The sequence below is a fragment of the Elephas maximus genome, chromosome 4, assembly GCF_024166365.1.
Source record: "Elephas maximus indicus isolate mEleMax1 chromosome 4, mEleMax1 primary haplotype, whole genome shotgun sequence".
Lineage (NCBI taxonomy): Eukaryota > Metazoa > Chordata > Mammalia > Proboscidea > Elephantidae > Elephas > Elephas maximus.
The window spans coordinates 140,441,764-140,453,940 of NC_064822.1; the positions used below are offsets into that span (position 1 = coordinate 140,441,764).

The window sequence follows — 12,177 nt, forward strand, 5'->3', positions numbered from 1 at the left end:
GCTATTCCTCTTACATTACAAGGCCCTCCAACAAGCCCTTCTGTTTAGTCTTAACTAAAAAAAATCAAAATATATCATTAATGAGACAAACCTATTTTTTCAACAAGACGTCTTTTCCCTTTTTTCATAAATTTTGCTATTTCATTACATTGAAGTTGAAATTTTAATAAATTGTGGAATTGCAAAACTGAAGTTGAATCTCTAATATCTGTGTTGGATAATCACCCAAGTTATTGTGGAAGAATTCAAACCCCCTTTTCAGTAACTCAGCCAAAGTTTAATCAGTTTTTGCTTAAGTACCTCTAGCTCTGTTTATAACAACTGCTATTAGAATTAAGATATAGTCTATGTTTTCTATAATTTTAAAATTTTTTACTTTACTGTATGTAATAAATGATCATCTAGTTTTCTTCCTGTCACTTCTAGAAAACATAATATTCTGGAAAATATTCTGTAAAACTTGTTTAAAATTAATATTCAAATGAAATTTTTTTCTCTAGATAGTCTCAGTTTTAACATAATGTCATCTAAGTCTTTTCGTATGAAATTCTTCTAAATTCATATTTGTTTGCTAATGTATAGAAAGAAGCTTTTTAAAAATCCATAAACCTAATACCAAGAATGCTTAGCTTTCTCAGTACTCATTAAAAAACATGAGTTATTTGTTCTTCATATTTAAATCATCACTTGTAAAATAGTATCCTGATAATTATAATCTATAAAGCTTCTCTTTGGGCGGAATATAGTCACCTAATAATAATACCATTTTCTAAACTAAAACTGAGAGATCCATCAAAATTACTTTTGAAGAGGGATAAAAATGTCCCAAGTTTCTTGCTGTGGTTCTAGAGGTTTAGTAGTAGGTTAATATGAAAGCTGCGTCAAGTATTGTAGGGGAAACTCTAGTACATGGGTGAGGAAAGAAAAAGTCTTTTGGTGGCTAGATAGTTCTCTTTGCTATTGAAGGATGTGCTAGGCCAGAAAAGTCCATTGGGGTGGTCCTTACGTACTTTTTTGAGGAGTAAGAGGAAAAGGAAGCACTCGTGTCATGAACCATCCCACTGGGTCCACTGGTAACAAAGAATCTTGGAGGAAGAGGTGAAGAAGCTAAGCCTGGCAGCTAAAGTGAAAATCTGAGTTGAGGGGAATAGAAAGATCCCCTTTTAGATGCAGGCTGGTGCTTTGGTGAAGAACCATATGGGGAATGCTCTGGGCCACATGCTCTAGTTAGAAAAAACACCGATGATGCAATGGATTTTGATTTTTATGGCAGTGATTCTTTCTTGTAATGTCGCAATCAATCCATCTTACTCAGAATATTTAGATTTCCCTTCCTTTAATTCTTTTTATGTAATATATATTTACCCTGAGATACAGAATTGGACATATTTAAGTTTTTATTGGTTGCCTCCAATTTTGCTGTGCTTGATGACTCTAAAAATCTGCCATCACTTGATTCTAGGCAATCATATTCTTATTTTTTTTTTAAACATAGTTAAGCTTTTTAAGAATTACACATTTCCTTCAATTAGATTAAGTTGTATGGCAACTTAAATTTTGATTTTTTGCATCCTCTATAAAGCAGATGTTCAACTGAGAGAAAATTTCCACTCCTAAACCAGAGAACTATTTAAAAAAAAAAAAAAAAAACTAATGGTTGCTACCCATGTGATCATTTTATGCATCTCCTAAGGAAATATACAGATAGCAGTATCAGAACCCAGACTCCTTTTTTTAATCAAGGTTTCCATAGCCTCACACATTCCAAGGCTGATCATGGTGCCAATGTCAACCACACAGAACACTCCACAGCAGGCCACCTGGAATCAAACATGCACCTGGAAACCAGCATTGCCTTTAGTGGTGGTCAGGGGAAAAGGGGGGTACGTTAAAGGATTAGTGGGCCCATGATATCTTCCTCCTCTTTTAACTTTTCCATCTGTACCATCTGTGACCTTATGCCTTTCTATAAAATCCCCTTAAACACTTCCTCCTCAGTGAGCTTGACTTCTAGCTTAAAAAGTTTTTAGTATTTCTTGGGTTCATCTTCTTCCCTCTGCTTCACTGCCAAGACTATAATGAAGCTAGATCATCTCTTTTTATTGGGCTTCTTGCCTTCACATGAATCCTTGCAAAGTTTATGCATCACTTTTGCATTGTCTCCTCTCTTTTTTTTTTTTTTTATACATAAGCATTTAAAAAGAGTTTTTACAGGAAATAATAGGATTATATAGATATATACAATCTTTTTTTTTTTAAACAGGAAGTTAATCTGAAGAAAAATGGCTATCAGAGAAAGTATTCTTATTCTCAAAGAAGTTTGGAGTTAATCAGACAGAGAAAAGAGAAGTCTCTTTTATTCATCATCTTTCAAAATTGCATTTTAGTAGCAAACTCTACTTATCATCTACCTGTTGTCATCAACTTGATTCTGACTCATGGTGACCCTGTAGGACAGAGTAGAGCTGCCCCAGAGAGTTTCCAAGGCTGTAATGCTTACAGAAGCAGAATGCCACATCTTTCTCCCATGGAGTGGCTCATGAGTTCCAACTACCAACCTTTCGGTTAGCAGCTGAGTGCTTAATCACTGTGCCTCCAGGACTCCCTACCTATTGTCTAGCATGACTTTTTTCAGTCCTCCATAACTGACCTTTTATTCTTCAACATTGGGTTTTCTCTTGGTTTGTAAAATTATTAATAAAGATAAATGTGGGCAGTCACTTTATATTATTTAAAATAAACCTCCCCACCCACCCAAATACTGATCATCTATCCCAAATGTTCATCTTTACTTTGACTAGCCTTTGAGGATAAAGTGAGCAACATATACAAATATGTTTAAAATCGCAAAGATTGTTTACCAAAATAATCAGTTGCCATCGAGCTGATTCTGACTCATGGCCACCCTATGTGTTTCAGAGTAGAACTGTGTTCTGTACAACTTTTAATGGCTGATATTTTAGAAGTAGATTTCCAGGTCTTTTTCCAAGGTGCCTCTGGGTGAAATTGAGCTGCCAACCTTTAGGTTAGCAGCCAAGTACTTAACCTTTTGCACTACTCAGGGATGTCTGGAAAATTGTTTAAAAAAAAGAAAATTGTTTAGGGACACTTAATTCCCTTGAAAGCCCAGTGAAAACTCAATGTGCAAAGAAACCACTCAAGTAGTAGTGGCCTTTTTATCGAATATAAATGCATTCTATATGTGCTAAATATGTGATCAACTTTTAGATGTATGGGAAACGTGCACCATGGGAAGATCCCTCAAAGTGGGTGCTTGACACATACCCATGGAGCTCAGCATCGCTGCCTCAGGAGGGCCCAGCATTACTTCAGTTGCGACCAGAAGATGTTGGGTATGAGGGCTGCACATCCACTAAGGAAGCCACAACCTCAAAGCACATTCCACAAACTGAAACAGAGGGGGATCCCCTGGTAAGAAGCTGATGTTTATTTTTCCTGTATAATCTTGACTGCAGTGTGTGGTCATTAGTATTTCATCATTTGTATCAAAGACATTGGCTTCCCTAGGTGATATTTGAGACTGTTCTGGTATTGGTACTCAGTTTTAAATCTTTTACCTTTGCTTAATTTTATTGTGTGAAAAGTTTGAAAAAAGACCAAACTTATATGCTTAAAACTAGTCAAGCAATACTCTGAAGCCATATGGAATTCGGTGACACTAATAGGAAAATTTCTCTTATAATTCAGAAAATAGTATAAAACAATAAATAAATTCATAGAACAGCATGACTCAATTCATTGAGTGAAAACTGAATTTTGTTCTTAACTCAAAGAACGAAGAGTGTAATCTAATGAACACTGAGAACTAAAGAATGTTGTACACATATTAACCAGTCTGACTAAATTTAGAAGTAGTCTTTGGTTCCTTACAGTAGTGAAGGAGAAAATGATTTGGAAATCAAAGGGATATACCTTGCCTTGCTCCCTTCACGAGAGTGTATGTTTTAATAGTTTTGGATAATCTGAAAATATTAGATATATGGTATTATTGGGGGAAATAGGCTTTATTTTTTATATATTTAATGATTTTAAATATATTTTATATATTTATAGATTACTTTCTATACATTGGTATCAGATGCAATGCATTGGTCAGGTTACCATTTTATGACTAAAGAGATCATTGGACTTGCACAACCAATACAGAAAGAAAAGATAACAAAATAATGGCCATTATGTTACTTAAAACAAACAAACAAACAAAAAGTGGGGAGAGGGGAGGGATGATTAAAAGTCACAATCTATGACTATACTCAAGGATATAAAATGATTTGATGTTTTATGGTACACCCTATGCCAACAGCTTTGACATACATACATCATCATCTAAGCTGATCATTCTTGACATTGTAGGTATTACGTGTGAAAAATCTGATAAATTTTCAAGATCCTTTCCCCAGCAAAATGTGCACAGCAGAAAACTGTGCATACTATTACAAAGGGTTCCATGAAGTCACTGAAGTATACATAGACTTCCTTGGAGTCCAGAGATTCCCTGTTGAGGACATCTGATCTAGGGTGTATACTCGTTAAGGGTCTGGACTTCAATTTTTTAATGGCTGGCACATAGTTAGAAATCCACAGTGAAGGTTTGAATGCAGCATAATTGTGAACATACAGTGAATTATTGCTATTAGAATGGTTAAAAAGTAATAAATACAAGCCTTAGCACAGAAGTAGGGATTATTTCATCTCAATTTTTCATAAGTCCCAGTTCTACACCTGCAAAGTGTTAATATACTACTAGTCTACTTAAGACAAAGACAGTGGTTTATAAGGTTAGTTATTTTTGTAACTCTAGAGAGTATGGGATCCTCGGGTGATGCCCTCAGCTTTCCCAATTGCCACATGCCGAGGTCAGCTAAACCTGCTAAGCACTCTTTCCCCTGGCTGTAAATACCCTTGTCATCTAGTACAGGAAAGAAATCGAGGGTCTCGCTGAATTGCATAGAAAAGTTCTTGCTTCCTATTCTGCTATTCCACTAAACAGTTTAGAAACAAGGGGTAATGATATCTAACATGTTAAGTGGCAAATGATTTATCATCAAAAAATAAATCTTTGAATTAGGCATATTCTGATTGAAAAATATTCTTTATTTGCTTTTATATCTCAGTACTTCTGTAATCACTGACATAAGGAAAAATATATATTTGTAGTCTAATGTAAAGTAGAAATCTTAGGAAAGCAATTTAGTACTTAATATCAGAAATCTGTTTTTTAATCTGAACAGAATTGCAGGTTTTTAGCACATCTCACATTATTTAAAAAGTATGGCATGTAAATTAATTATTCAACAAACATTATTAAATATGTACTTAGGGCTAAGACCTGGCAATCAGGAGGTAAATAAGATAACATTTCTGATCTGACAGTAATGTAGCAGACGGAGACATGTACCTATAGAAACTACAGTAAAATAATGATAGTGGTACATGCCAGATAAAGTTGTAAGTCAATTGTGGAAGTGATTAAAACAAAACCTCAAAGAGTGAGTGATGCTTCAGTCGGGTCTTGAAGGATGAATAGCAGTTTATCCTGTGATTGGATGGAGAGCATCCAAATTTAAGGAAACAGGAAGTGAAACATCATGGAAAACTATTGTAAAATGATTAGTTTATATATTTTGGAACCAGAGGGATGGAGGAGTTGAAGCTACAGAATCCGACAATTGCTAGACATACCAAGTCTTATTTATCCTTGTGGGACATTAAAACTTTATCACACAGATAATGGGAGTCACCAAAGGTTTTTGAGAAGGGGGTTTATCTAGTTAGATTTGCAATTTATGAAGATCAATTGGACGAATTGGAAGACAGAGGATGGAGTCTGGGAGACTAATAGACTTGTAAATACCAGGAATGATAAGCAGCTCACTAAAGTATTAGAATTGATGAAACAGATTATATTTATGAATATGGGTGTGAAGATGAAACAGGAGAGAAGGGAGAAGGGAAAAACTTTCGTTGATTATTATCTATTACGTTGACTCTTTTTACTTGTCTTTTCATTTTACTTAAAGGCACAAAGCAATACTGTGAGAAAGCAAAGTATTCAATTATATGTATTTATTAAAAATCTGGTGGCACCATGGTTAAGAGCTCAGCTGCTAAGCAAAAGTTTGGCAGTTCAAATCCACCAGCTTCTTGGAAACTCTACGGGGCAGTTCTGTTCTGTCCTGTAGGGTATCTATGTGTAGAAGTCAACACAACAGCAACAGATTTTTTGTTTTATTTTTTGCGGGGTAATGGGGGGGTTTATTAAGAATCTAAGATTTGGAACTTATTCTAATGAAACATATCTATAATATGGCACCATTTTAAAAAAAAGAATACTTTTACCATACTTATTCAATTTGTATGCTGAGCAAATAATCCAAGAAAATGGACTATGTGAAGAAGGATGTGGCATCAGGATTGGAAGAAGATTCATTAACAACCTGCAATAGGCAGATGACACAACCTTGCTTGCTAAAAGTGAAGAAGACTTAAAGCACTTAATGATGAAGATCAAAGACCACAGCCTTCAGTATGGAGTACACCTCAACATAAAGAAAACAAAAATCCTCACAACTGGACCACTAAGCAACATCATGATAAATGGAGAAAAGATTGAAGTTGTCAAGGATTTCATTTTACTTTGACCTACAATCAACACCAGTGGAAGCAACAGTCAAGAAATCAAATGGCAAAGAATGTATTGCATTGGGAAAATCTGCAGCAAAAGACCTCTTTAAAGTGTTAAAAAGCAAAGGTGTCACTTTGACCTTTAAGGTGTTCCTGACACCCCCCCCCAAAAAAAAACAAAAACAAAAACTCGTTGCCGTCGTGTCAATTCTGACTCATAGCAACCCTATGGGACAGAGTAGAACTGCACCATAGGGTTTCTAAGGAGCAGCTGGTAGATTTGAACTACAGTCCTTATGGTTAGTAGCTGTAACTCTTAACTACTGCCTCACCAGGGCTTCTCTACAGGGTCGCTGTGAGTTGGAATCGACTCGATGGCAATGGGCACCTGACCCAAGCCATAATATTTTCAATCACTTCATATGATGCAAAAGCTTTACAATGAATAAGGAAAACCGAAGAATTGATGCTTTTGAGTTATGGTATTGGTAAAGAATGTTGAATTTACTATGGACTGCCGGAAGAACAAGCAAATTTATCTTGGAAGAAGTACAGCCAGAATGTTCCTTAGAAGGGTGGATGATGAGACTTCATCTCAGGTACTTCGGACATGTTATCAGAAGGGACCAGTGCCTGGAGAGGGATGTAGTAAAGGAGAGGGTCAGTGGAAAAGAAGAAACCATCAGGGAACTGGATTGACACAGTGGCTGCGACATGGGCTGCGACAGAAATGATTGTAAGGATGACACAGGACCGGGCAGTGTTTCATTCTCTTGTACGTAAGATCATTCTAAGTCGGAACCAACTCGATGGTCTAACACCAGCAACATTTTTATACCACAAAACATAACATTTGACAGTCAAGTGATTTCAAATATTTGTTGCTGAGATGGAATTCTAAATCCTTAGATCTCATTTACCATTTCTGCTCTTAGTAAATCAGGAGTGTTTTAAAAATCATAGCTTTTTTTTTTTCAAAATCACCTTCACCCATGTGCTTGAATACATGGCCAACTATTAAGAGGGAGGGAGAAATAGACAAAAGAGAGGCGGGAGGGAATATAAATGCAGTGGAGGATGTGTGTGTGTGTGTGCATGTGTGTGTTACAGAGAGCCAGAGATAGAGAGAGGAGAGAGACTGTTGTCCATGGAGACATTTGGCTTGCTGGGTTTGAGAGTTTATTACCAATCACTTCCATATCCACATTTAGCCGATTTAATAAATTCCAAGTTTTTGACCAAAACTTCTCTTGAAAAATATTCTCCTGAATAATATTAAAATAGCTTTAAAATAGGCTATCACCATAGCCTTGGTCAGAAAACCATTCTTGCTGAAGCTAGTGCTCAGCAGTTTACCATTCATTTCACAAGCATTTATTAAACACCCATTTTATCCACACAAGCACACAACATACATACCTTAACATATATCCAAGCAATCTTTTTAGATTTCTCAATTCTATTGAACCAGAATCTTTATTTCTCTAAGGTGGAAAAGAAAAGACAACTTGGGTTTCTTTATAAAATAATAAAATTAATAGGTATTAAATGATATAGGTTATTACAATTTATAGAAACTCTTTATAAGAAAACAACTCTATTAGGGTCATGTAGATACAAGCTGATTTTTCTTTGCTTTCAAAAACTGTTGAACCATTTATCCACAACGGTTTTTAAACAATCTTTTTTTTTTTTTTTTACTTCCATCTCTGACAGGGAAGCTGAAGATCCATCAAAATCTGAGCAATGTGGCTGTATTTTATTTAATAATACATAGTAATGCTTGCTGCCTTTCTCCCCAGGTGCTTTCCCGCATATGTCCCTTTTACTAGAACAAACATTACCATTCCCCTAGAAGCCTGGGAAACATAGACAGCCGCTATTGTTCCAGAAGGTGGTTTTTGTTTTCAGTGATAGATCAATCATATTTTAGCCTGAAATTCAACAACAAAAAGTTGACAGTGATTCTTTCCTTTTCCCTCTTCTAACACTCATGGTCTGCTTCATTCAGTCACCTCCTCTCGAGGTCAGCTCCTAAACAGCAGATGGTGTGCTTGTGTGCAGCAGCTGGCTTCATTCCACTCCACCCCCTCCTTCTCTCAAGGGGCTGTGTGTATGCGCGCCTGTGCACGTGTCTGTGTGTGTATGAACATCCACGGCTTTCAGTTGTCATTCAGTGCTTTCTGCTCCTAAAAAAACCCCATGCTTTCTGCTCCTAGCAGCCAAAAAAGCTGGGAAGCTTGCCTCCCCTCCAGCAAGGAGCCCAGATGTCCAGCTGTGTTACAGTTTCCTTTCCAGTCTCCCTGCTGGAGCAGCATTCATTCACAACCCCAAATAAAAGAGTTATCTAGAGGCCCTGTTTTGTGCTTATGGTTTGGTGTCATGATCATGTCTGGGAAGAACAGTCTAGGGGCCAGGAGCAATGAGTGAATATCTAAAATTGTTTTGCCATTTCACTTGGGCAGTGGGATAAGATGTTCCTCCGTGTGGCTCAGGGCCTTGTTTTTTTATGGGACTAGCTTCACTGCATCACTGCCTACATCGATGTCTCTTTTTCTTTCTTCAGATGAATATGCTAATGAAACTCCAAGAAGCAGCCAATTACTCGGGCACACAAAGCTGCGACAGTGAAAGCACCAGCCACCATGAAGACATTTTGGATTCATCTCTTGAATCTACCCTCTAAAAAAAAAGAGGGTGAAAAACGTTAGGGGAAAAGACAATGCTTTTTAAAATAAAATGTTTAAAAAGTAAGGTATTTTCACTAAACCACTGCCAGTCTGAAAGCACCCTGTCAAGGCCCCTGACTCAGAGTTGAGATCTACAAAGAGGCAGGAGAACTAAGTCCGAACCACCAAGATGCTAAATTGAAATGGAAGCTTACCTTTATTTTATTTCTAGGCATTTTTATATCCACAGGATGACATAAGGCTCCACTACTCAACTGGAAAGGATCCTAATGACAGGGCAACTGAATAGATTGCACATGGGATAGCCAAACTGGAATTTATTTTTTCCTCTTTAAAAGTTTACAATGCAGGCCTTTATTTTTATTTTATTTTATTTTTTGTCCCTACCTTTGGTTTCCTCTGAGGGGCTGTACTCCCCATGCAGGGTCCATTTTTCTGATCCACCCAATCTCCTTTGTGCCACATGGTGCTGGTCACAGGGCTCCGGTAGTGTTTGTGTTGTGCGCTCCCCCCATTCCAAAACGAATCCAAGAGGCCCGTCCTCCATAAGCACAAATGGAATTGTGCAACTACCAGAAAACACTACTGTGACAAGCTGGATAAGTGCCAATTTAATTCTTAACTGCCATGTTCACTCGATGTGCTCCACCAAACTTTTTGTGTATGAGTCACAGGTTTTATAAGGTTGTTTTTACCACAGTGGTCTTTTAAACCACCTGCCCACACCCTTACCAAGAGTTTTATACCAATTATTAGTCAACACTGACAAAAGGCTTTTTTAGGGCTTTATTTGTTTGAGCCTTTTCAGTGAAAGAAGGTACATTTCCTATGGTGCTGTCTCACTGCCTTAAACCAGATTTCTACAACAATTTAACAGTTGTTTTAAATCCTAAACCATCAATAATTTCCACTGTCTTTTCATTTACAAACAAGCGACATCAGTTAACATAGTAGCCTCATCTCTGTAAATCTTTTTTCTTTTGTTTGTTTGTCTTTGAAGAAATGGATAGGAGAATGATCAGTATTTTTACCTTGTGAATAGATTGCTTTGCCTATCCTCCAAAATATTCAGATAACTCAGAAACCCACTTTGATCGTCACTTCCAAGCTGAGACATGTGGCTAAATTCCATCCAGTTCTAGGTGAGAGAGTTTCAGAAGGTGAGAGATTTTAAATTCTTATCCAGCCGAGCTGGAAGTACCAGATGCAGCATGAGCACAACTATTTGGCTTTCCTTCCCTATTCTTTTTTTTTTTTTTTAATAGTTTTGATGCATGTTGTTTTGATTGCTATTGTTGTACATGAGAAATTCAGCATTAAAGAACACTGAAGCAGTGAAGTCGCTGTGGAAGACAAAGCGTTTATACTGTAAAAGAAGGTTAGATTTGCACAGTCTACTGGGTGGGTATTGTAAATAATACTTTTTAAAACTTGCACAAATCAAATGAAACACACAAAAAATGTATTTTATCCTGTTGGTGTTAATGAGGTGTTTCACTTGCTGAGATTTCCTGTACGTTGCAAACAAATACAGAATGCAAACCCTCAAAGCTGTTATTATCTGGTGTGTTTGTCCTGTATTTACAGTTGTTATGACTATGCAGGAGCTATCAGTGCTAGAGTGAGCATGCTTCGAAACTGTACATGAAGCCAGTACATTTTTGGAAGAGTAAAACTGTCTGATAGTACATCTGTCATGGCAGGCTTTAAAGAGAGTGCATGAAAACTGATCAGAGTCATTGGAGAAGTTACCACCACACACAGAGGACAGGTTTTAAACTGATAAAACCCAAGGGCTAGGCCATGGTGTAGACTCGTTCTATGCATGTGAAAATGTGCTACCTTTAGGACGTGTAATTGGTGCTACTCTCTGTGACCATCATGGGTCAGTTATTATAGAACAACAACAACACAAGACATCTGTGCAGTTTTCAGAGTGTCACTGAGTCTATAGGTTCTCATACGGTGCTATTGCCCTAGGGAAAGCTGAACTGAATTTATGCACATAGAATTGTCAACCTGACTTTGAAGCCTCAAACATGGATCAAATCTGTTGTGAAACATCGATATATGTAGCTGGATGAGTGACTAATTGCCCTTGTATGATATGTGATCTAAAAAATTGCTAATCTCTCCCTGCCATTTTGAGAAACATGATCCAAACATGAGCATAAACAGAACCTCCTGCAATACATCCCAGTAGGTCCACCTAGTTTACAACTTAAACTAGTTTGTGAAACATTTGTCTGTATACATTTTATATTTTGTACATTTTTGATGTAACATATCATGTAAATAGACAGAAACAGTGAGATAAATCATCTGAAAAGTTTTGTAGTCTTTGTAAAGCCCCAACAGTAAGTACTTGGTGTCAATGGACTTACCTGGATGATGTATTTTCTATTGGTTTATTGTTCCTCTAGCTTGCAAACCAGCTTGCATATATTTTTTTGCAAATGTGCACCCTGTATCTGTCTAAATTATTACTTTACCATTAAAGTGGAATTATTTATTGACAACAAGGTGTGGAGTCTATATATGGAGAAAAAATGAGCAATTATATACCAAGAAGTGTCAAACTTTAAAACATTTTTTTTTTTTTACTAGTAATATATGAGTCAAAATCACTCGACGGCAGTGTGTATTAATATCAATAGGGATATGAATTTATATTGTATATACTTCATAAACAAGGGTATCATAACTTTCAAGTAAATAAATAAACTCAAGTCTATTGTTGTTGGGTGCCACCAAGTGACCAAATGTACAAAAGAACAAAACACTGCTCAGTCCTGTGTCATCCTCACAAATGATAAGTCAGTAGGTATATCTTGAAAATCTG

General features: G+C 36.7%; 1 protein-coding gene across 10 annotated transcripts in view; it reads left to right on the forward strand.

Moving 5' to 3' along the window:
- NAV3 (neuron navigator 3) overlaps positions 1 to 11,832 on the forward strand; it is a 937,562-nt gene extending 925,730 nt beyond the window's left edge. For all 10 annotated transcript variants that reach the window (XM_049883940.1, XM_049883939.1, XM_049883937.1 and 7 more), the window contains 2 exons: positions 3,229 to 3,432; positions 9,212 to 11,832. In XM_049883940.1, the coding sequence (XP_049739897.1) occupies positions 3,229 to 3,432; positions 9,212 to 9,331 (324 nt within the window). In that variant the 3' untranslated portion in view covers positions 9,332 to 11,832. The remainder of the gene's footprint in view (positions 1 to 3,228; positions 3,433 to 9,211) is intronic.
- The last annotated feature ends 345 nt before the right edge of the window (positions 11,833 to 12,177 follow it).